At 52.0% G+C, this 19,751-nt stretch overlaps 1 protein-coding gene across 2 annotated transcripts; it reads left to right on the top strand.

Moving 5' to 3' along the window:
• Positions 1 to 404: 404 nt before the first annotated feature.
• ADCK2 (aarF domain containing kinase 2) lies at positions 405 to 18,284 on the top strand. Of its 2 annotated transcripts, XM_003983109.6 has the most exons (8): positions 405 to 1,343; positions 3,248 to 3,394; positions 5,836 to 5,964; positions 7,999 to 8,094; positions 10,374 to 10,625; positions 12,269 to 12,397; positions 13,674 to 13,727; positions 17,857 to 18,284. In XM_003983109.6, the coding sequence occupies exons 1-8, from the start codon at positions 411 to 413 to the stop codon at positions 17,995 to 17,997; spliced, it is 1,881 nt and encodes a 626-aa protein (XP_003983158.1). In that variant the 5' UTR covers positions 405 to 410; the 3' UTR covers positions 17,998 to 18,284. The 2 variants fall into 2 exon arrangements, with proteins under 2 accessions (XP_003983158.1, XP_006929484.1); XM_006929422.5 differs by lacking the exons at positions 13,674 to 13,727; positions 17,857 to 18,284 and adding an exon at positions 12,678 to 13,112.
• The last annotated feature ends 1,467 nt before the right edge of the window (positions 18,285 to 19,751 follow it).

Genomic DNA, 19,751 nt, shown 5'->3' on the forward strand with positions numbered 1-19,751 from the left:
AGGTCGCGTCCCCGCTCTGGGCCTGGCCTGGCGTCTGGCTCGGCCCCTCCGGCCCTCGCAGTCGGTGCAGTTCTGAAAGCCCCCGAAGGCGCAGGCGGCCTCGGACCTTAGGTCTAGGCGAGGTACCGGGAGGGAGCTCGGGGTGGAGCCGGGACGGAGGGGCCGGGCTGCGAGGCCTAGGGGGCGCTCCCTGCAGGGCAGGACCGGGAGCCAGACTGAGCACCGCTAGCACTCGCGTAGTTAGCCTGTACGCGGGCTCTGAGCGTCGCCGCATCTCGCTGCTGCCCCACTTTTAAGTGGGATACTCAGCTCTGGCCTGGACTCATGTCAGCCTTGCCCAGAGCGTGAACATAGATGGGTGCCCTTTAAGTCGAGGGCGGGCAACCTAGGCCGGGGACCTCTGGGAGAGGATGGTGACCCCCTGGCGTTTTTGTGTTAGGGTCTGCTTGTCGTACCTAAGAGGTTTTGAGCTCAGACAGGAACTCGGCCTTTTAAGATCATCTGGGTGCTCTCGTAATGCCAGACTCTGTTGGCTTCTGCTTGGCACTTTACCCAAACTTATCTCAGCCTATGGAGACGTTGGTGAGGGGGGCCCTGAGAGCGTGTGCCAGCAAAGAGCCAGCTGGAGTGACCTAGCTGAAAATGGGCCACCCCAGAGAGTCTCCCAAGAGGGGCCGCTAGGATGCCTCCTTCTGCACCTCCGTATCTGGCTCCGGGCTGGGGCTCTCTTGATGAAATTCTTCCCCCTCCTTCTCTTCTACCCCCTCACCTACCTGGCACCCAGCATCTCCAGCCTCTGGCTCTATCTGCTTCTGAAGGCCACGGAGACCTCGGGCCCAACGTACATCAAACTGGGCCAGTGGGCCAGTACCCGGCGGGATCTCTTCTCGGAGGCTTTCTGTGCCCAGTTCTCCAAGCTGCATGTCCAGGTGACCCCCCACCCTTGGACTCACACTGAGCACTTCCTGCGGCAGGCATTTGGGGAAGACTGGGGAAGGGTCCTCTGCTTTGAGAAGAAGGAACCTGTGGGTTCAGGCTGTGTGGCCCAAGTGTACAAAGCACGTGCAAATCCCGCCTTCCTGGAGAATGTCAGCATCCAGAGACTTGCCAAGGCCTCCAGTCTGCAGCCTTCTTCAGAAGCTGGGGCAGTCCGGAGGCTGGGAGAGCTCTTTGGACCCCTGGGAAAGGGGTGGAAGTTTCAAGGAAGTCTTGCCGACCAGTCATTTCTAGAAAGGCTGCTCCTCCCTAAAGCTGACCCGGATGGATCAAATGCAGTCCTGTCTCAGTCTTCAGCACCTGCCCACCAATCTGAGCCAGATCACCTCATCCCTGTGGCAGTGAAAGTAAGTGCTCTGATGTTGTCACCTGTCCCTCCTGTCTCTAAAATCTCACCGACCCCACAGAGCTGTCCCCGATCAGAAACCCCCATTTGCAAATCACCCCACATTACCTTCCACTGATTTCTGTTAGCTTGACCTTGATCTGACTGCCTATGCTTTGCAAGCTGTTATTTCTTGGTTCTAGGGAGTGGTTGTGTGAATAGTCCAGTAAAGGAAAACGAAGAGGGTTTGGGGTCCGCTGCCTCTGTGGCTAGAGGAACCACCCAATGGACCCACTACTCTGGGGTCAGGGTGAGTCACAGACAGTCTAGGTTAGATACCATGTGGTGAGCCCAAGATGGCAGTCTTCATTTTTACAGAAGTGGCTCCCTTGTCTCTTCATTTTTTTTTTTTTTTATTAAAAAAATTTTTTTTTACATGTTTATTTACTTTTGGGAGACAGACAGAGTGGGGGAGGGGCAGAGAGAGCGGGAGACATGGAATCTGAAGCAGGCTCCAGGCTCTGAGCCATCAGCACAGAGCCCAACGCGGGTCTCGAACCCATGGAGCACAGGATCATGACCTGAGCCGAAGTCAGATGCTCAACCGACTGAGCCACCCAGGCGCCCCTCTTCGTTTCTAGTCACCCCTGCCTGGGCTCCATCATTTTTTAGTCTCCACACTTTTCCATTCCCTTTCAGCATGACCCCGGGGATCTGGCCGACCCAGGTAGCAGGTACCCCTGATGCTCTCTTACACCTCCTTGGAAGAAACCCTCCCAAGCGTTCCTCAGTTCACACCTACTGAATCACACTTTCCAAGAGAGGAAGCTGAGGCCTGTCTTTTTATAAAGGCTGCAAGTGATTCTCATGAGTTGGCATGTTTGGGGAACACTGGACCAAAGTATCCTCTGCTCTGTGGAAGGCAAGGAGTGGGTGCCTGCATGATTTAATCTGTTCTTAAAGAACAGATGTTATGTTCTGCATGTTAGATGCATGATTTAATCTGTTCTTGATGCCTTTGAAGTAGGCATTTCTTTAATTTCTATTTATTTATATTCCCATTTTATTCCAGAAAGGACTTGAAGTGGGGGTAGGGACTGTTATCTCCATGTTTTCAAAAGTGGAACAGGGGTGCCCGGGTGGCTCAGTAGGTTGAGTGTCCGACTCTTGAGTTTGGCTCAGGCCGTGATCCCAGGGTTGTGGGTTCGAGCCCTGCATCAGGCTCCACGCTGAGCATGGAGTCTGCTTGAGATTCTCTCTCTGTCCCTCTGCCCCTCTCCCCAGCTTGGATGTGTTCTCTCTCTCTAAAAAGAAAAAGGAAGAAAAGCCAGAAAACTTTAAAAAGTGGAACAGGAGGCTGAGAGGTTGAGTACGTGCCCAGTTTCGGACTGGGCAAGAGTTGCAGAATAAACAGGCATTTGAAAGCACACTCTTCCTGTCCCACCGTGGTGCATCCTTGCTGGAGTTCTGTGACTCTAGATCCTTATCCGGCTCAGGCTTTGGACTACCTGACTCATTTACCTGGTGTGCTCGCTCAGTAAAATGCAGATTTCGGGTCCCATCCCCAGGGTAGGTGATTCACTAGGTCTTAAAGGAGGCCCAGCAGTCTTTGTTGTCACCAGGCACCCCAAGGTGACTTTTATGCATGCTAATATTTGGGAGCCACTGACCTAACCTTAATGTATTTGGAAGGAAAAGCCCGTCTCTTCTTCCCAGCAAAGCCAAGTGCAGCACAGAGGAGTTGCCCTGAGCATCTCCTTATCGAAGGCACATGGGAGTGAGGGCGGCAGGAGCATCCCGGCTGTCGGGACCACATCCGGTTTTGCTCTGATGAGCATCGGGCTTGGCTCTCCTTTGATGGTGGGACCCAGCCCTGTCTGGGTGAATGTGCCCTCCTGATCCTTCTTCTGTCTGTCTTCCCGGCAGGTGTTGCACCCTGGCTTGCTGTCTCAGGTACAGATGGACCTGCTGCTGATGAAGACGGGCAGCCGAGTCCTCGCGCTTTTGCCAGGAGTCAAGTGGCTGAGCTTGCCGGAGATTGTGGAGGAATTTGAGAAGCTCATGGTCCATCAGGTGAAGCCTCCTTCCCTCGGTTGTAAATAGCATCTAACATAGTTCTTGCTGTTGGCTGTTTCGTAAATGCTGAACGAATGCGTGATTTCCTAGAATGTCGTGGCTCGTGTGGTGTAGCAGTCGGGGTAGGTACTGCTAACCGACATAACAAAGAATACCCCAATCTCAGAGGCCAAGCACAGCGAGGTTATTTCTTGTGCCATGCAGATGAGCCGAAGGAGGGAGAGGGGACTCTGCTTCGTGGTTATCCAGGGACCCAATTTCCTCCCAAGTTTGGTGCTGCCGTCTTCAACCTGGGTCATCTAGGGTCCGTGTGGAGTGGAGAGAGAGGCCACTGTGGCCTTCTTAGTCTACAGGTCAGAGCTTTAATCGCACGGGCCCAATGTCACCACAAGGGTGCCTGGGAAACACCATCTTCCTTAGCGCCTGGGAGGAAAGTCCCAGGATCCTGGTGTTATCTGTGTCATCTGTGTTATCTGTGCCACAATCGATGGCTGATCTCCAGGGTGAGAAGAATTGGTGAAGTCACACACTGTGCCTTTGCTTTGTTTCGTTTCCAGGGTTTTTGAGTAGACAAGGACCTGCTCCCTGTCCAGGACCCTTGGGATACTTGTTTAAGTAGCTGGACTTGGTGAACATGTTTTGGGGGCAGCCGGGGCTTCAAGTAGGCAAGTGCACTGGCTCCCTGTTGGAGAGTGCAGAAACTGGCCGTCTTTCAAAAGCAAGGTGCTCAGTCTTCATTTCTGTCCTCTGATGGAAGGTTTTAAGTCCCGGGGATGCCTTTGAATGTTTAGAAAGCTTTGCTTTATGCTGCGGGCGACGTAGTTTCCATGATAAAAGAAAATTCAAATAGAGGAAATAGCTTCTATTCCAGCAACCAGCTCTGCGTCACTGTCATTCCTGCCACCCCTCCTCCAAGTCCGATAGACACCATGGGGTGATGGGTGAGATTTTCTCGTCCATAAGGAATACATAGTACGCAGAAGGGGACTGGCCCATAAATATCTGCAAAAAGAGCACGATCCCGGTTATAGTAGGAGTCTCTCCAGGTTCACTTGGGTGGAGCTGGGGCCCGAGAGGGGAAGTGGTCATTCTGTCCTGAGGGTCAGGCTCCCCAGACTCCAGCTGAGTCTTGAAAGGTGAGTGGTGTTTACAGTTGGACCAAATGGGGGAAGAACATTCCCATCAGAGGGACTAAGGAAGGCGAAGGGGATGGGGAGCATGAGGCAGGCCAGGATGTTCAGCACCGTATAGACTGGCTGAAGCTAGAGTTCTGGGAGGCGGAGGAAGCGGGAGGCACAGAGAGATGGAGCTGAAGAGAGCCGTGGGGGCCAAACAGTGAGCCACCTTGGATGTCATCCTAAAGAATTTAGGCTTCGTCCTACAGGTGGTAGGGGGCACCAGCAGATGGATTAGAGAGACGGAAGATGGGGGTCAAGGAGCCCAGTGCCTCTTTTGGCTGGGAGTCACCCTGGGAGCTGTAGTGAGGGGGAAACGGGGGAGTGGATCCGAGAGAGGTGTGGCTGCAGCCTTGGTGGCCTGGAGTCACAAATAGTGTGGAGGACAAGAGAGGGGTAATCTGCAGTGACTCCCAGGTGACTGGCTGCATGGGGGGCGGGGGGGAGTAAATTCCATTGAGACGTGGAGTTCGAGGGTGTTCAAGGGTGGACTCCATTCAAGACACGGAGTGTGGGCTTCTAGGAAAAGAAGTGTGGAGTTGGTAGCGGGGTCTGGACGGGAGACCACGGTTCTGTCGCGAGGAGGTGCTAGCTGAGGACGTGAGGGGATGGAGAGGGAGAGTGGAGGCTGGCGGAGGTCAGCAGCTGAGACCGCGAGGGGGCACACGGGGGAGGAGTGGCCAGGAGACCAGACCTAGACGGAGCGGTTGGAGGCAGGGGGAAGGCCGGGGGAGGGAAGGGTGGGTGCCAAGAGAACTGTTCAGGAGGAACAGGGTCATCAAGGGCACCGGTAGCAGGTGCCTGGAGAGATGGGAGCGGTCCCTTGAGTGGCAAGGGAACGGCTTGCCGAGCGGAGGGAGCTGCGTCAGCGCAGTGGGCAGAGGGCAGCGCCGGCCCCTGATGGAGGTGGACCTTAAGAGGGGGACAGGTCTAGGGCTGGTGGAGGCCAGAGGGCCACCGGAGAGCAAGGGAGAGAAAGCCCTGGGACGTGGGCAAGGGCTCCGTGGCCTGGAGTCACGCGGGGTGGACAGAGAGGGAATAGCGGGGAGGCAGTGGGGTCCAAGTGCGGTGAGGGGGTCTGCAGCTGTGGCTTCCAGGAGTTCCCGCGACCAAAACCGCCCTCCCTTGTCTCCTGAGGAGTTCTGCAAGAAGGCAGGTGCAGAAGGCCGCTGCACGTGGTGACTCACTAGCTTGCTGGCCATCCAGATACTGCTCTCCCTGGGCCCAGGTTACCCCTCATCTTTTCTCTCCACTTCGCTCTAGATCGACCTGCGTTACGAAGCTCGGAACCTAGAACACTTCCAGTGCAACTTCCTGAATGTGAATTCCGTCAAATTCCCCACCCCTCTGCGTCCCTTTGTCACCAGGGACGTCTTGGTGGAAACTTATGAAGTAAGAGTGAGCGCTTCCCAGGCCGTGCCTTCCACTCACAGCTGGGCCATCTCCGCTGTTCAGTCTGAAAAGGCAAAAGCCAAGAGAAACTGAGGGCAGCTCAGCTGTGGCATGAGGCAGGGAGGTCGTGTAGCGGGGTGGCTGGGAGCCTGGGCGTGGCTTCAGACTTTCTGGACTTGAAAATCTGCTTTCTTTTTTTTTTTTTTCTTTCATATGTCAAATTGACAGAGATTTCATTTTACTTTATTATTTTATTTTATTTTTTTTAATTTAATTTATTTTTAAAATTTACATCCAAATTAGCATATAGTGCAACAATGATTTCAGGAGTAGATTCCTTAACGCCCCTTACCCACTTAGCCCATTGCCCCCTCCTACAGACCCCTCTAGTAAACCCTCTGTCTGTTCTCCATATTTAAGAGTCTCATGTTTTGTCCCCCTCCCTGTTTTTATACTATTTTTGCTTCCCTTCCCTTATGTTCATCTGTTTTGTCTCTTAAAGTCCTCATATGAGTGAAATTGTATAATTTTTGTCTTTCTCTGACTAATTTTGCTTAGTATATAATACCCTCTAGTTTCATCCACGTAGTTGCAAATGGCAAGATTTCATTCTTTTTGATTGCTGAGTAATACTCCATCGTGTATATATACCACATCTTCTTTATCCATTCATCCATTGATGGACATTTGGGTTCTTTCCATACTTTGGCTATCGTTGATAGTGCTGCTATAAACATTGGGGTGCGTGTGTCCCTTTGAAACGGCATACCTGTATCCCTTGGATAAATACCTAGTAGTGCAGTTGCTGGGTCATAGGGTAGTTCTATTTTTAATTTTTTGAGGAACCTCCATACTATTTTCCAGAGGGGCTGCACCAGTTTGCATTCCCACCAGCAGTGCAAGAGAGATCCTCTCTCTCCGCATCCTCACTAATATCTGTCGTTGCCTGAGTTGTTAATGTTAGCCATTCTGACAGGTGTAAGCTGGTATCTCATTGTGGTTTTGATTTGTATGTCCCTGACGATGAGTGATGTTGAGCATTTTTTCACGTGTCGGTTGGCCATCTGGATGTCTTCTTGGGAGAAGTGTCCATTCATGTCTTTTGCCCATTTCTTCACTGGATTATTTGTTTTTTGGGTGTTGAGTTTGATAAGTTCTTTATAGATTTTGGATACTAACCCTTTATCTGATATGTCGTTTGCAAATACCTTCTTCTGTTCTGTCGGAAAAACTGCTTTTCATTTTATTTGCTGGTGACTTCAGTTTCTTGGTGCATAACAGCAGGTACTTGCCCCTGCCTCATAGGGTTGTTCCAGGACACAGTGACACATTGAATACAAGATGCCTTCGGCAGAGTTTACACAGAGAAAGTGTTCGGCAAATGTTTGTGTCACATCGTTGCCCCTAGCTGTTGCCTGGTTTAGCCTCCTTTATAAAGATAGTAATGGTGAGATCCAGGGAAGTGACACGAATGACCCGGTGTTACTAGCTGTGTGATCTTGAGTAAGTTATTTAAACTCTCTGGGCTTTAGTTCTTTTATTTTCTCCTGAGGAATAACAAGATCTGTCTTAGCGGGCTGCTTTGACAATTAAATAGCTAACCTGTGTGAACTGTTTCTTTACTAGCTCTTTCTTGTCTCTGCCCTTTCATCGTCCTTTCCACTTCCCTGGCCAAGGCCATAGAGCTCATTCACGTCCCTGTTGACTGACTCTTGATCAGAATCTAGTTCTCCTGGGGTCTGTTCCTGTCTTCTCCCACCATCTTACAGCATCTCTTACCTGTGGGGGGGCAGAGTTGTGGGTTTCCTCTGTAAAATGGGACTTGTTTTCCTTTGAGAAGTGTTCTAGAAGGGATAAGTAAGTAGATTAAAATTAACTTGTGGGTGACAGATTCATAGGGATTCTAAGGAAGGAAAAACTCTCAAGAAGAGTAGGGATGGGAAGGCAGTGCCCATGTGTCACGTGGGGATGAGGAACAGGGTGTTCGGTGGGCTTTTCAGGGTAAAGCTGTCTCTTCCTTGACCCTTCTTCAAGGAAAGTGTGCCTGTGTCCAGTTACCAGCAGGCGGGGATTCCTGTAGACTTGAAGAAGAAGATTGCACGGCTGGGGATCAACATGCTTCTGAAGATGGTGAGTTCATGGGCATGGAGAGGGTGCCCCAGCCCAGCATGTGGTCAAATCTCACGTGGGAAGATGGTGGAGACACTGGTCGGCTCCCATGGGCGGGAAGATGAGGAAAGCAGCAAGCCGCCATCTTGAAAATCTGCTCTAGGAAGAGCTGAGCCACCCACCACGACCATTCATTCTACATCTTTCTGTTAAGCGCTTTCTTGGTGGCATGTGCTTGGTCACCATGCAGGGTGCTGTGGGAAGAGTGGGGAGCAAGACCCAGGCTCTGCCCAAGTTGCCTACAGTTTAGACAAACAGCGGAAGATACCGTATGTTAAATGGTACTTCATTCATTCAGCAGTGTTTATGGAGCACCCTCTCTGTGCTCAATGAACTAAATCGAGTGCTGACTTTACAGTAGTGAGCGAAACAGATATGATCACAACGTTCATGGAACTGTCACTCATTGGGAAGACAGGCCACAAATGAGTAAATGATACACAGGCACAAGAGGGTCATTTAGGTGGGGCCCATCCTAGCCTCAGGATTCATTTAGAAAGCGATGCTATCTGAGCTCAGATGTAGAGGAAGTCTAGGTGTCACCTGCGCGGGCTCAGCCTGATGATGTAAATGAGCTGATGCCCGTAAAAGGACACAGTGAGCCCTAAGCAGTGTTAGCTCCCGCTGTCATCATTAGTACTAACAGCAGCAACTGGGATTGATAGCAGCTCACGTGTAGGAGTAAAGAAAGTGGGTACTGAGGTTATCCAGGGTCTGGACTCTCCCTGGCAGTTGGCACAGAAGGGAGTGGTTGAGGGATGGATGGCATGTTGTCGGCAAGAGAGAGGATACGAGCCCAGGTCTGCAGCAAGTGGAATACGGGTAAGAAGGAACCAGGTGTGTCGGCAGAGTGGGAACAAAGCACCTGTGTGACTGCCATGGAGCTGTGGGGGCCGAGGCCAGTGGCCAGAGCAGGGCAGGGGTGAGAAGAGGAGCTCAGAGCAGGCCTCGACTCCACCTCTGGCCTCTGGTGGAAAGTCAGCAGCACCACCCCCCACCCCCCCTACCACCAGCTACTCCCAGAGAAGCCGGATTGTCTAGGGAGAACTGGGTGTTCTCTCAGTCGGTGCAGTGGGAGTTCAGTGGGGAGAGGACTTTGTCCCCAGCAATAGGGCTCCAAGGGGCACCTTGGGCCAGAGGGGAGGGTGCGGTGGGAGCAGCCAGGGGGGAAGGCAGCAGGAAATAGCACGCAGAATTGGGGCGATCGTGATGGGTTCCAGCTTGCAGAATCAAGGATGGGGGTGAAAGCTGGGGGGCCAAGGGGACAGCAAGGTGCCAGGAGGTTCAGCCCGGGGTCAGGGGTCAGCCAGCCTCTGGAAACCACATCCTGCGGGTGTGCCAGCCCTGGCTTCTCTGGTTCCAGGATTTTCACCAGGGCAGCGGCCTCTCTTAACCTCCTTCACAGCCAGAACCTGGCCCAGGAGGGCCTCTGGCCTGGGTCTGCAGCCAGTAGGAGGTAGGAGGGTGTCCCTGAGAGCCTCTGAGGCTCTTCTTCCCCTTTGGAAGGATTGCTGGTGGTTTCTGACCACAGAGATGAGCTTTCATAGGAGGCAGATCCTGTCCCGCCAAGTCACACCTGACTTCCTGTCCGGCATCGTCCTGGGGCTTTCTTTCCTGCTTAGTAGGTTCGAAGCCACTTCTCCCCGCCCACCCGATGCTGTGTGCCAGTGTGGGTTGTTGGTATCATGGTTAGACTCTACCATGTGGACGGATGGAGGGAATGGAGGGGATGTCTGATTAATGAAATGTTTTCCTAAAAAGATGGTTCCACGAATTTTAAGAACATAGAATTTGGGGGAACCTTTAAACAATGAGTAGATAATTCGTAATTAGAATATCAATTGCTCAAACTACAGTATAAAAATAAGTCCTTTGAAATGCAGTTTGGCCTTTGATTTTTCATGTTCCCTTCTAATCTTTTTTAATGTTCTTTACTTTGAAAATAACTTTTCTCTTAAAAATGTCAACCTGGCCTTCGGCAGTACAAATTCTGAAGTGAGAACAGAAGCCACGAGGCTTTATAAAATGTGCACCTCTTTGCCATTGTACTCAGTCGATGTGGGGCTCGAACTTACAAACCGTGAACCCTGAGATCATGACCTGAGCTGAAACCCAGAGTCAGACACTTACCCGGTTGAGCCACCCAGGCAGCCCCCACCCCTGTCCCGGAAGCTTTTTCACGTGTGGTCTGATGGTGATGGGTGGTGTCTCAGCCTTGAATAGCACTGATCTCCTTCCAGATATTTGTGGACAACTTTGTCCATGCAGACCTCCACCCTGGGAACATCCTGGTCCAGGGCGCCGATGGTCTTTCCAAGAGTCAAGAGGCACGGCTGCAGCAGGTGGATGTCTGCGATACGCTGGTGATGGCCATGACACCTGCCCCATGCCCGCTGCGCCTGGTGCTGCTGGATGCCGGCATCGTGGCCGAGCTGCAGGATGCCGACCTGAGCAACTTCCGAGCAGTTTTCATGGCTGTGGCGATGGGCCAGGTGAGACCCACTGGGCCGGCAGGAATCGGAGATGATCTTTTAGGCTCTTGGAAACCGTGGGGTTTCCCTTGTCAATCTTGTTAATGCCTGCCTTGGCCAGGGGTGCTCTTGATGGACGCAGGTGGAGTGGAGTGGAGCGGGGAGAGGGAAGGAGAGGAGAGGAAATGAAGCTATCCAAGGGGTCTTTGGTCAGAATGCGCCGATGCCCACGCGTGACGCCCGTTCTAAGCAGCTCACAGTTTGGGACAGCATCGCGAATGCTGTTTCGTACTGGTAGTTTCTCTTCCCTCCTCAGCAGGCATGTGGGTGGGCGCTGGGAATGCCGGCTTCTCGTCTGAATAACGGCTGGCCTGGCCTGTGCCATTTGCTGCAAGACGGCAGGCTGGTGAGAAGCAGCAGCTTAGAGAACCTACTCTCCAAGTGTGGGGAGAAACCTTGGAATCTGGAGTGGTCTTCTTCTTTTTTTTTTTTTTTTTTTTTTTTAATTTTTTTTTCAACGTTTATTTATTTTTGGGACAGAGAGAGACAGAGCATGAACGGGGGAGGGGCAGAGAGAGAGGGAGACACAGAATGGGAAACAGGCTCCAGGCTCTGAGCCATCAGCCCAGAGCCCGACGTGGGGCTCAAACTCACGGACCGCGAGATCGTGACCTGGCTGAAGTTGGACGCTTAACCGACTGCGCCACCCAGGCGCCCCGGAATCTGGAGTGGTCTTTAACCCCCAACCCTGTGGCTCGGAGGGGCTCCAGTTGCTGAGAGTGATTATTTGCAGAAAGGGATTCAGCAAAACCTCCACAGAGTCAACTTCAGGTACTACATCAAGAGTGACAATGAAGAAACCCTCTGGCCAATGATGTGGAATTTTCTAGCAAAAAAGACCCTGCCAAAGAGAGAGCTGGTTTAAAAAACAAAAAGGCAAAGTTCAGGGGCGGCTCTGCTTATTTAGGAGGCTTCTGAGGGGACAAACCAAAGGCTCGAGCCTGAGACCGTATGAAAGCATCCCCTGGGCCAAGGTTAAACACTGAGGTGCAGTGGCAGGTGGAGGGTGGGGGGACGTTCCCCTGCGCAGGTTGGGGAGACAGAGCCTGGCTCCTGGGGTGGCTCTGTGGGAGGTGAAAGGCATTGTAGTGACCACTCGGGTGTTCGGGGAGACCGGGAGGCTCTCTGGGCAGAGGGCGCCCTGGGCAGAGGAGGCGGAAGGCTGGAGCGCAGAGGTCAGGTCGGGTGTGAGGAGGGAATTCTCCTCGGGCGAGGAGAGAGCCCGTGAGGAGAGTGTGGCTGGTCCGGTCCAGCAGCAGGTCCTGGTGACTCTGGGGGATGGGCTGGTTGGTCGGCAGTGCCTCGTGGAGCGCGAGCATCAGGGCACTGGTTTTGCCCCGTCCCCTGTGTGGCTGTTGAAGGTGAAGGAGGCGAACACAGCCCCTTGCCCTGAGTGCACTGGAGCCTGTGGGCTCCCAGCGACCGACAGAGGCTTTGAAAGTCTTTGTTTGGTCACCAGGTATTTTGGAGTGGGTATAATTAGAAAAGTGCAGGATGGTAGAAAACTGAGGTGGAAGCAACTAGAATATAAAGAAGTTTGGGCAGAGCGTCCAGTTTTATGGCCTCTTGACTGTACCGAGTTTCCTTTCTTTCACGTCTTGCAGGGCCAGAGGGTGGCTGAGCTCATCCTGCATCACGCCCGGGCCAGTGAGTGCAGGGACGTGGAGCGGTTCAAGGCCGAGATGGCCGCCCTGGTGACTCAGGCCAGGAAGAACACCATCACCCTGGAAAAAGTGAGCAGGCCACTTGAGGGGCAGAGGCCTTGGGTGTTTCCTGCCCTTGCCCTTGGATGGAGCAGAGGTTGAAGGGAGACCTGTTCACAGGGAGAAGTCTTGAGTGGGGTTGAGCGTTAAGGCAGATAGAGAGCGCACGTTTCCTCTGCCCACGTCTTCCGGGTGCGAGGCGACCCACTGGAGGCCCGGCTCTCAAGAGTGACTCCTCGACCAGGTTCTCCTGGTGGCTGCTGGGGCAGGGGCATTTATAGTGCCACTCTCCCACCCATCCCCCATCCAGGTTGTGGCCCTTCTGCAGCCTCGCCTGTGTCTGGAGCTCAGCTGAGTGTGGAGGGAAGGAGGACGAAGGCCCCGGAGCAGCCAGAGGACATGCCTAACCTTCGTGTCCTTTATTTACAGCCGAACCAAAGCCCACTAGGTGTTTTATACACCGTTCTAACCCGTTTTCTTGCCAAGTTCATGGTCTACACTAGCAGGAGCAAGTCAGAGCAAGGAGTGGCCCCCTCTAGTGAGGAGCTGGCACACTGGCACTGGCCATGTGGTGTATTCACCTAAGATTTCTGTGCGCTGAGAGGGATGGGGTCCACGGGCCCCCAGGCTGGACTGCGGCGGGGGGCTTGGAACTCAGTTGTGCGATGGGAGCTGGGCTTGTATGTATGCGGTCCTTTCTGGAAGTTGTCCGAGAGCCCCTTTCCCGACGGCTGGTGTGTGTGTTTGTGGGGGGCGGGTCGGTGGGGTGGGGTGTGTGTGTGTGTGGTTGTGGATGTGTGTGGGTGTGGGTGGGTGTGGGTGTGGGGGTGGTGTGGGGGTGGTTGTGTATGTGTATGTGGTTGTATGTTGGTGGTTGTGGCTGTGTGTGTGTGGCTGTGTGTGTGGGTGTGTGTGGTTGTGTGTGTGGGGGGGTGGTGTGTTGGTGGTTGTGTATGTGTATGTGGTTGTATGTTGGTGGTTGTGTGGTTGTGGCTGTGTGTGTGTTTGGGTGGGTGTGCGTGGGTGTGTGTGGGGCTTTGCGTGTGTGGCTGTGGCTGTGTGCGTGTGTGCGTGTGTGTGTGTGGGGGGGTGGTTGTGTATGTGGTTGTATGTTAGTGGTTGTGTGGCTGTGGCTGTGTGTGTGTGTGTGTGTGTGTGTGTGTGTGTGTGTGTTTGGGTGGATGTGCGTGTGTGGCTGTGGCTGTGGGCGTGGCGGGGGTGGGTGGTAGGACGGGGTAGGACAGGGACCTGGAAGGTACAGAAGCGGTTGTGGGGACTCTGCAGTCCGTTGCATTCTGTTTTCCAGCTTCAAGTTTCCAGCCTTCTGTCGAATGTCTTTAAGTTACTGATGACTCACAAGGTGAGGCCCGAGGCGCAGCTGAGCCTCCACGCTCCTCAGGCTGGAGGGCAGGCGTCTGGGGAAGCCGGAGGGTGGCCTCAGGGTGGAGGGAGGTACTTCCCCTCCGTGCGATCTCGTCCTGGCGGACGTTCGTGTGGCGAGTGCTTTTCGTGTTCGCTGACACGGGCGTGGCGGGCCGTTTCCCTCTCACCGTGACTCTGAGTACCCCTCGGTCGAGCGGCCCAAGTACCCGCGATACCCAGCTGGAGAGACAAATACCCAGCTGTCTTCACAAATGCCAGAACCGCCTCACTCGGGCTTTTCATGCCTTTTCCGTTCTCAGTTCTCGTTAGTGATGCTTAGTATTAACGTAAGTCATACTTACCTCTTTCCCGTGTGGCATAACGTCCCGGGGTCAAGGGTGGCCCAAGAGGAGGTGCCTCTTGTCCTGGTGGGTTCAGACGCCCCGGTGGGGCTGTCCTGGCCTTCGCCTCCTGCCCCAGTCCCTTAGGGGGAAGTGGCCTCATGGTTCTTCACCTTGGCCTTTGCCTCGGCTCTCTCTGCTCGTGATGGAGTGTGGTCTTGGGCCACTCTTCAGAGTGAAGCCGCCAGCCAAGGTGTTGAGGGTGGGGAAGGGAGGAATCTCCTCTGAAGATGGCCTTTCCCATCATTTCCCGTGAGGCTCTGCAGTCTGGTAATAAAACACCACGTGGAGGAGGCAGCTCTTTGGCAGGGATCATAGCACAGAGCTGAGAGTCCTAAAGTTGTCTGGCCCGGCGCCTTCACTCTACAGAAGGCACAGTGGGGGAGGCCGGTCTGCTGTCTTTCTCGGGCCTCAGTGGTGGAGCCGGGACTTGACACATAACCAGGTCTCTCAGTCCGGTGCTCTCTGTGCTGCTCCATGACTACTCTGCAGTAGCGGCATGCTTGGGACAAAAGAGACTCACAGACCAGGGGTCTCCAAGTACCCTATGGATTCATGAGATAACAGGTGCCACTGGCTCATATAGGACGCTCATATAGGACGCTCATATAGGACCACCTGGGGTCCGTTGCGCATCCAGCTTCTCGTTAAATCTCAGGACAATGCCCGCAGGCAGGTCTGATCTCTATCGTGTTATCTGAATGAAGAGACGGGGCACGGAAGGACTAAGTGACTCCCCACGTCCCACCAACTGTGCGTGGCACAGCCTCCCCCCTGCCCCCCTGCAACTGTCTCTTGACTCTAGAGTTGGCTTTGTTGGTGGGGTTTTGGTAAAAAACTTTATGCTTTCCAAAACTTCTGACACGTTCTGTTTTGCAGGAGGCTTCCATACGGCCTTGGGGTTGGGGAAAGCTTTAGTCATCGCTAGGGAGTTGGGTTGGAGGGAAACAGGACTGAACATCCGCTCCTGGGAGTTCAGTCGCACACGATGCAGAGCAGGCGGCCAAGACTCAGGCTCACCAGCTCTGACCTGAATGAGCGCCTCCCAGCCCCCAGGGCCGCCGTGAGTAACCACAGTAGTGTGCAGGGGCTCCCCGTGTGTGCCCTATATCATATTGTCACTGTCCCATTTAAAGCCCTCAACATCCTCAAGGTAGGCACCTGTGCCAAGAGGCCCAGCCACGAACCCACGGCCACGCGGCGCCTGTGGTAATGCCGCAGACGGGTGCCGGCCGTCTGACCGCAGAGCCCGGACTCTTCCTGCTTTGTCCTCCTGTCCCCTGTGCTCTAACTCCGCAGACAGCCTTCCTTACACACAGTGTGGGACACAGTGGTTAAAAGCTCTTGAAGTGTTTGCTGTTATCGTTGCTGTTCCCAGGATGGGAGAACCGACAGAGTACCTAGTACAAGTACCGCATTCTGGACATTTCACCAGGCATTTAATTTTTTAACAAACTTAAAAACGTTTATAGGTAAAATATATGTATACATTTATCCTAGCCATTTTTTAAAGTTTTTTTTTTAATGTTTATTTACTTCTGAGAGAGAGAGAGAGTGCACACATGTGTGCTCGAGCGGGAGAGGGGCAGAGAGAGAGAGGGGGAAGCAGGCTCTGTGCTGAGAGCAGAGAGCCCGATGTGGGGCTCGAACCCATGAACCGTGAGATCATGACTTGAGCTGAAGTCAGACATTTAACCGACTGAGCCACCCAGGTACCCTAACCCTAACCATTTTCAATGCATAGTTCAGTAGTGTCCACCATATTCACATTGTTGTGTAACAAATCTCTAGAACTTTCTCAGTTTGCGAAATGGAAGCTATATCCGTTGATCAGCATCTCTCAGTTAATTTCTTCCTCCTGACAACCCCTGGCAACCACCGTCCTACTTTGTTTCTGTGATTTTGACGACTCTAGATATCCTGTATAAATGGAATCGTGCCCTGTTTGTCCTTTTGTGACTGGCTTATTTCACTCAACATCATGCCCTCGAGGTTCCTCCATATTGTAGCACGTGACAGGGTTTCCTCCTTCTGTAAGACTGAATAATATTCCACTGTATGTCTACACCGTATTTTCTTTATTTGTTCATCCAGCCACAGATATTTGGGCTACTTCCCCCTCTTGGCTGTTATGAATAGTTCTGTAGTGAACATGGATGTGCAAATATTTCTTTGAGGTCCTGCTTCGAGTTCTTTGTATATTTACCCAGAAGTGGGACTGCTATATCATATGGCATTTTTTTTTTTAGTTTTTGAGGAAGCTCTGTACCGCTTTTCCATGCATGATTTTACCTGTCCGCCACCAATATACAAAGGATCCAGTCTGGCTTTTTGCTAATGGCCATCCTACCGGGCGTGAGGTGGTATCTCCTTGTGGTTCTGATTGCGTTTCTCTAGTGATTAGTGACGTTCAGCATCTATTCATATGCTTGTTGGCCATTTATACATCTTCTTTGGAGAAATGTCTATTCAAGTGACACTTAAATTTTTAATAAAATATTTGCCAGAGGGGAGCCTGGGTGGCTCGGTCGGTTAAGCTCTGACTTCGGCTCAGGTCATGATCTCACAGCTCCTGAGTTCGAGCCCTGCGTCGGGCTCTTTGCTGACAGCTCAGAGCCTGGAGCCTCCTTCGGTTTCTGTTTCCCACTCTGGCCCTCCCCTGCTTGTGCTCTGTCTCTGTCTGTCTCCCTCTCTCTCTTTCTCTCAAAAATAAATGTTAAAAAACGTATACATTTGTCAGAAACAGTGGAAGAAAGAATACAATAAACACAAACTCACCCCTCAGCTTAAGAGTGAAAGCATTTCTGGTGGTGCTGAAGCACGACCTGACCCCCACACAACTTCTCAGGTCTTAACTGAGACAAATGCCCTTTACCTTTTTTTTTTTTTTAAGTTTTATTTATTTTGAGAGAGAGAGAGAGAGCATGTGTGCCAGCGGGGGAGGGGCAGAGGGAGAGGGAGAGAATCCACACTGTCAGCGCAGAGCCCGACAGGCTCGAACTCCCGAACCGTGAGATCATGACCTGAGACGAAATCAAGAGTCGGACGATTAACCCACTGAGCCCCCCGGGCGCCCCAATAACGTTTCACTTTTAACAGAGATTATTTCCCCCTGAGTCAGCCTTCCATTTTCTGACCTTCTGTGCTCTCGAAAAGCAGATTCTTGCTCTTCCAGGTTTAAATTCTGGCTCTCCTCCCTCTACCTCACGCAGCGGCCTGGAATAAATCACTTAACCACCCTGCACCTGAGCTCCCTTTCTCTAGCATGTGGAGAACAGTACGTTTGCGGACTAGTTGAGTAATTCACTTAAGTCGCTGCTACTATTCCCCGGGCTCCAAAGGGGAGGCAGCCATGCTGTTTGAGCAAAGCCACTTGCGCGGTCTCACAAAGGGCGTTGCAGCTCTTGAAGGATGACCCTCGTGCAGCTGTGAAATAGTCATTTTATCATTTTTAAGTCATTCATCCACACACACACACACCCCTAGAGAAGTACGTGCTTCATCCCCCAGATTTTCCGTCAATATTTCTAGTAGAGGGGAGGTTGGGGGGGGGGGTAGATGATGGTGGGGAAGACGATGGGGTCGGGAGAGGAGTGGTAGGTAGGTGGTAGAAATCCCAGGCGTGGAGTGGTTATCCAGGATCCTCTCTCTCTCTCTCTCTCAGGTTATCCAGGATCCTCTCTCTCTGTCAGTGGGCTTTGGCAAGAACCAGTTTTTCTGTTTCAGGTAAAGCTAGAGAGCAACTTCGCCTCCATTGTGTTCGCCATCATGGTGTTGGAGGGGCTTGGCCGCTCCCTGGACCCCAAACTGGACATCCTGGAGGCAGCGAAGCCCTTCCTTCTGAAAGGACCAGCGTCCTCCCGCTGACCGCAGCCGTGGGCAGGCAGCGGGCTTTCGTCTCAGAACTGAAGGCCACCCCCGGCAGCCTCTCCTGTGGCAGCTTGGACATTTTCAAATTGGTACGTGTGGAAGGCATGCCGAGGTCTGGCGCTCTGACCTGGTTCAGGCTTCTGTGTGAAAAGCTTTGGGTTATTTGGGGAAGGAAAGGGCGGGGAGACTCCTCTCCGTTCAGCGTGGGAGCTGGGCCCGCTGTCAGGGAGGCTTTCAGGGAAAATGTTCCGCGGAGGAGGACAAATAAACTTAGTTATTTTGTTTTCTCGTTTCTCTCTTCTCTTCTTAACCCTGCACATTTCCCAATCAGGGAGGCCCTGCAGGTGCTCTGATATTTAGGTTAGAAAATGTCACAGAATCCTGTAGACCCATGGCTTCCAAATGTTTTTGATGAGGTACCCTCCTAGTGAAAAGTTGGATCTATTTACATACATACCTGCACGCACATAACGTATTTAGAAGTTTTATACAGGTTCTACCGCCACCAGCAGATCTCTGAAGGCACGGTATATGCTCTGGGCAAATTTTGCTGTACTTCAAAGTATCTTCTTGATAATTTTTCATATTTTTTGGTGACCTGCTAAATGTTATGACCAGGTAAAGTGATTAATGTGGCTGCCACAGTAGGGACAGGACAGAATCATCTCTGCCATTTTCTCAAAGTTCCCCAGTGCTCACATATCAGCATTCATACTGCAGTCTCTGAGCAGTGTTCAGGCCCTTTCCCATTCGTCCAGGGTTAATTTTGGCTGATATTAACACAGAGGTAACATAATGAGAACTTCTGTAAACCAGGGCCTGACATCTGCAGTAGCACACGGTGACACTCTCCAGCAATGAATTAAGGAGGCCACTGCCTGCCTTTCTGCCCTGGGCCCACTCACGGTCAGTTCCCTAAAACTGGTGGGCCCCCATGGACTAAGCGGGTCCCAGGGTCAGCTTGTAGAGCCGATATCAGTAAAACTTAGTTTCTTTCTTTTCTTTTTCTTCTTTTCTTTTTCTTCCTTTTTCCTTTTGTTCTTTTCTTTCTTTTTCTTTCTTTCTTTCTTTCTTTCTTTCTTTCTTTCTTTCTTTCTTTCTTTCTTTCTTTCTTTCTTTCTCTTTCTTTTCTTTCTCTCCCTTCTTCTTCTTCTTCTTCTTCTTCTTCTTCTTTTTGATAAAAAATAGTATTTTCTCCCACATCACAGTGGATTCTCTTGCTTGTTTTGGAGACTGCTGCTCTAGATAGTAAGTCAAGCCTTCCCTCTCTCTGGAAGTTCTGGTCTGACCACAGGACTAGATTCTTCCACTCTTTCCTTCTCAAGGATGAAGTTCCTCCCCTTTGTCTTTTAGGGAGCAAAGAAGGTTTAGTTGCACATAGGATCATTTGGGGCAGTTTTTTTTGAGGGGTATGGATAGCAATTTTACTTATCAGGTCTTTTTTTAATGTTTATTTATTTATTTATTTATTTTAACGTTTATTTATTTTTGAGACAGAGAGAGACAGAGCATGAATGGGGAGGAGACACAGAATCTGAAATAGGCTCCAGGCTCTGAGCGGTCAGCACAGAGCCTGACGCGGCGCTCAAGCTCACGGACCACGAGATCATGACCTGGGCCGAAGTCGGCTGCTTAACCGACTGAGCCACCCAGGCGCCCCTTAATGTTTATTTCTGAGAGAGAGTGTGTGTGAGCAGGGGAGGGGCAGAGAGAGAGAGACAGAGAGAGAGAGAGAGAGAGAGAGAGAGAGA

The sequence above is a fragment of the Felis catus genome, chromosome A2 (assembly GCF_018350175.1).
Source record: "Felis catus isolate Fca126 chromosome A2, F.catus_Fca126_mat1.0, whole genome shotgun sequence".
NCBI classification, from domain to species: domain Eukaryota; kingdom Metazoa; phylum Chordata; class Mammalia; order Carnivora; family Felidae; genus Felis; species Felis catus.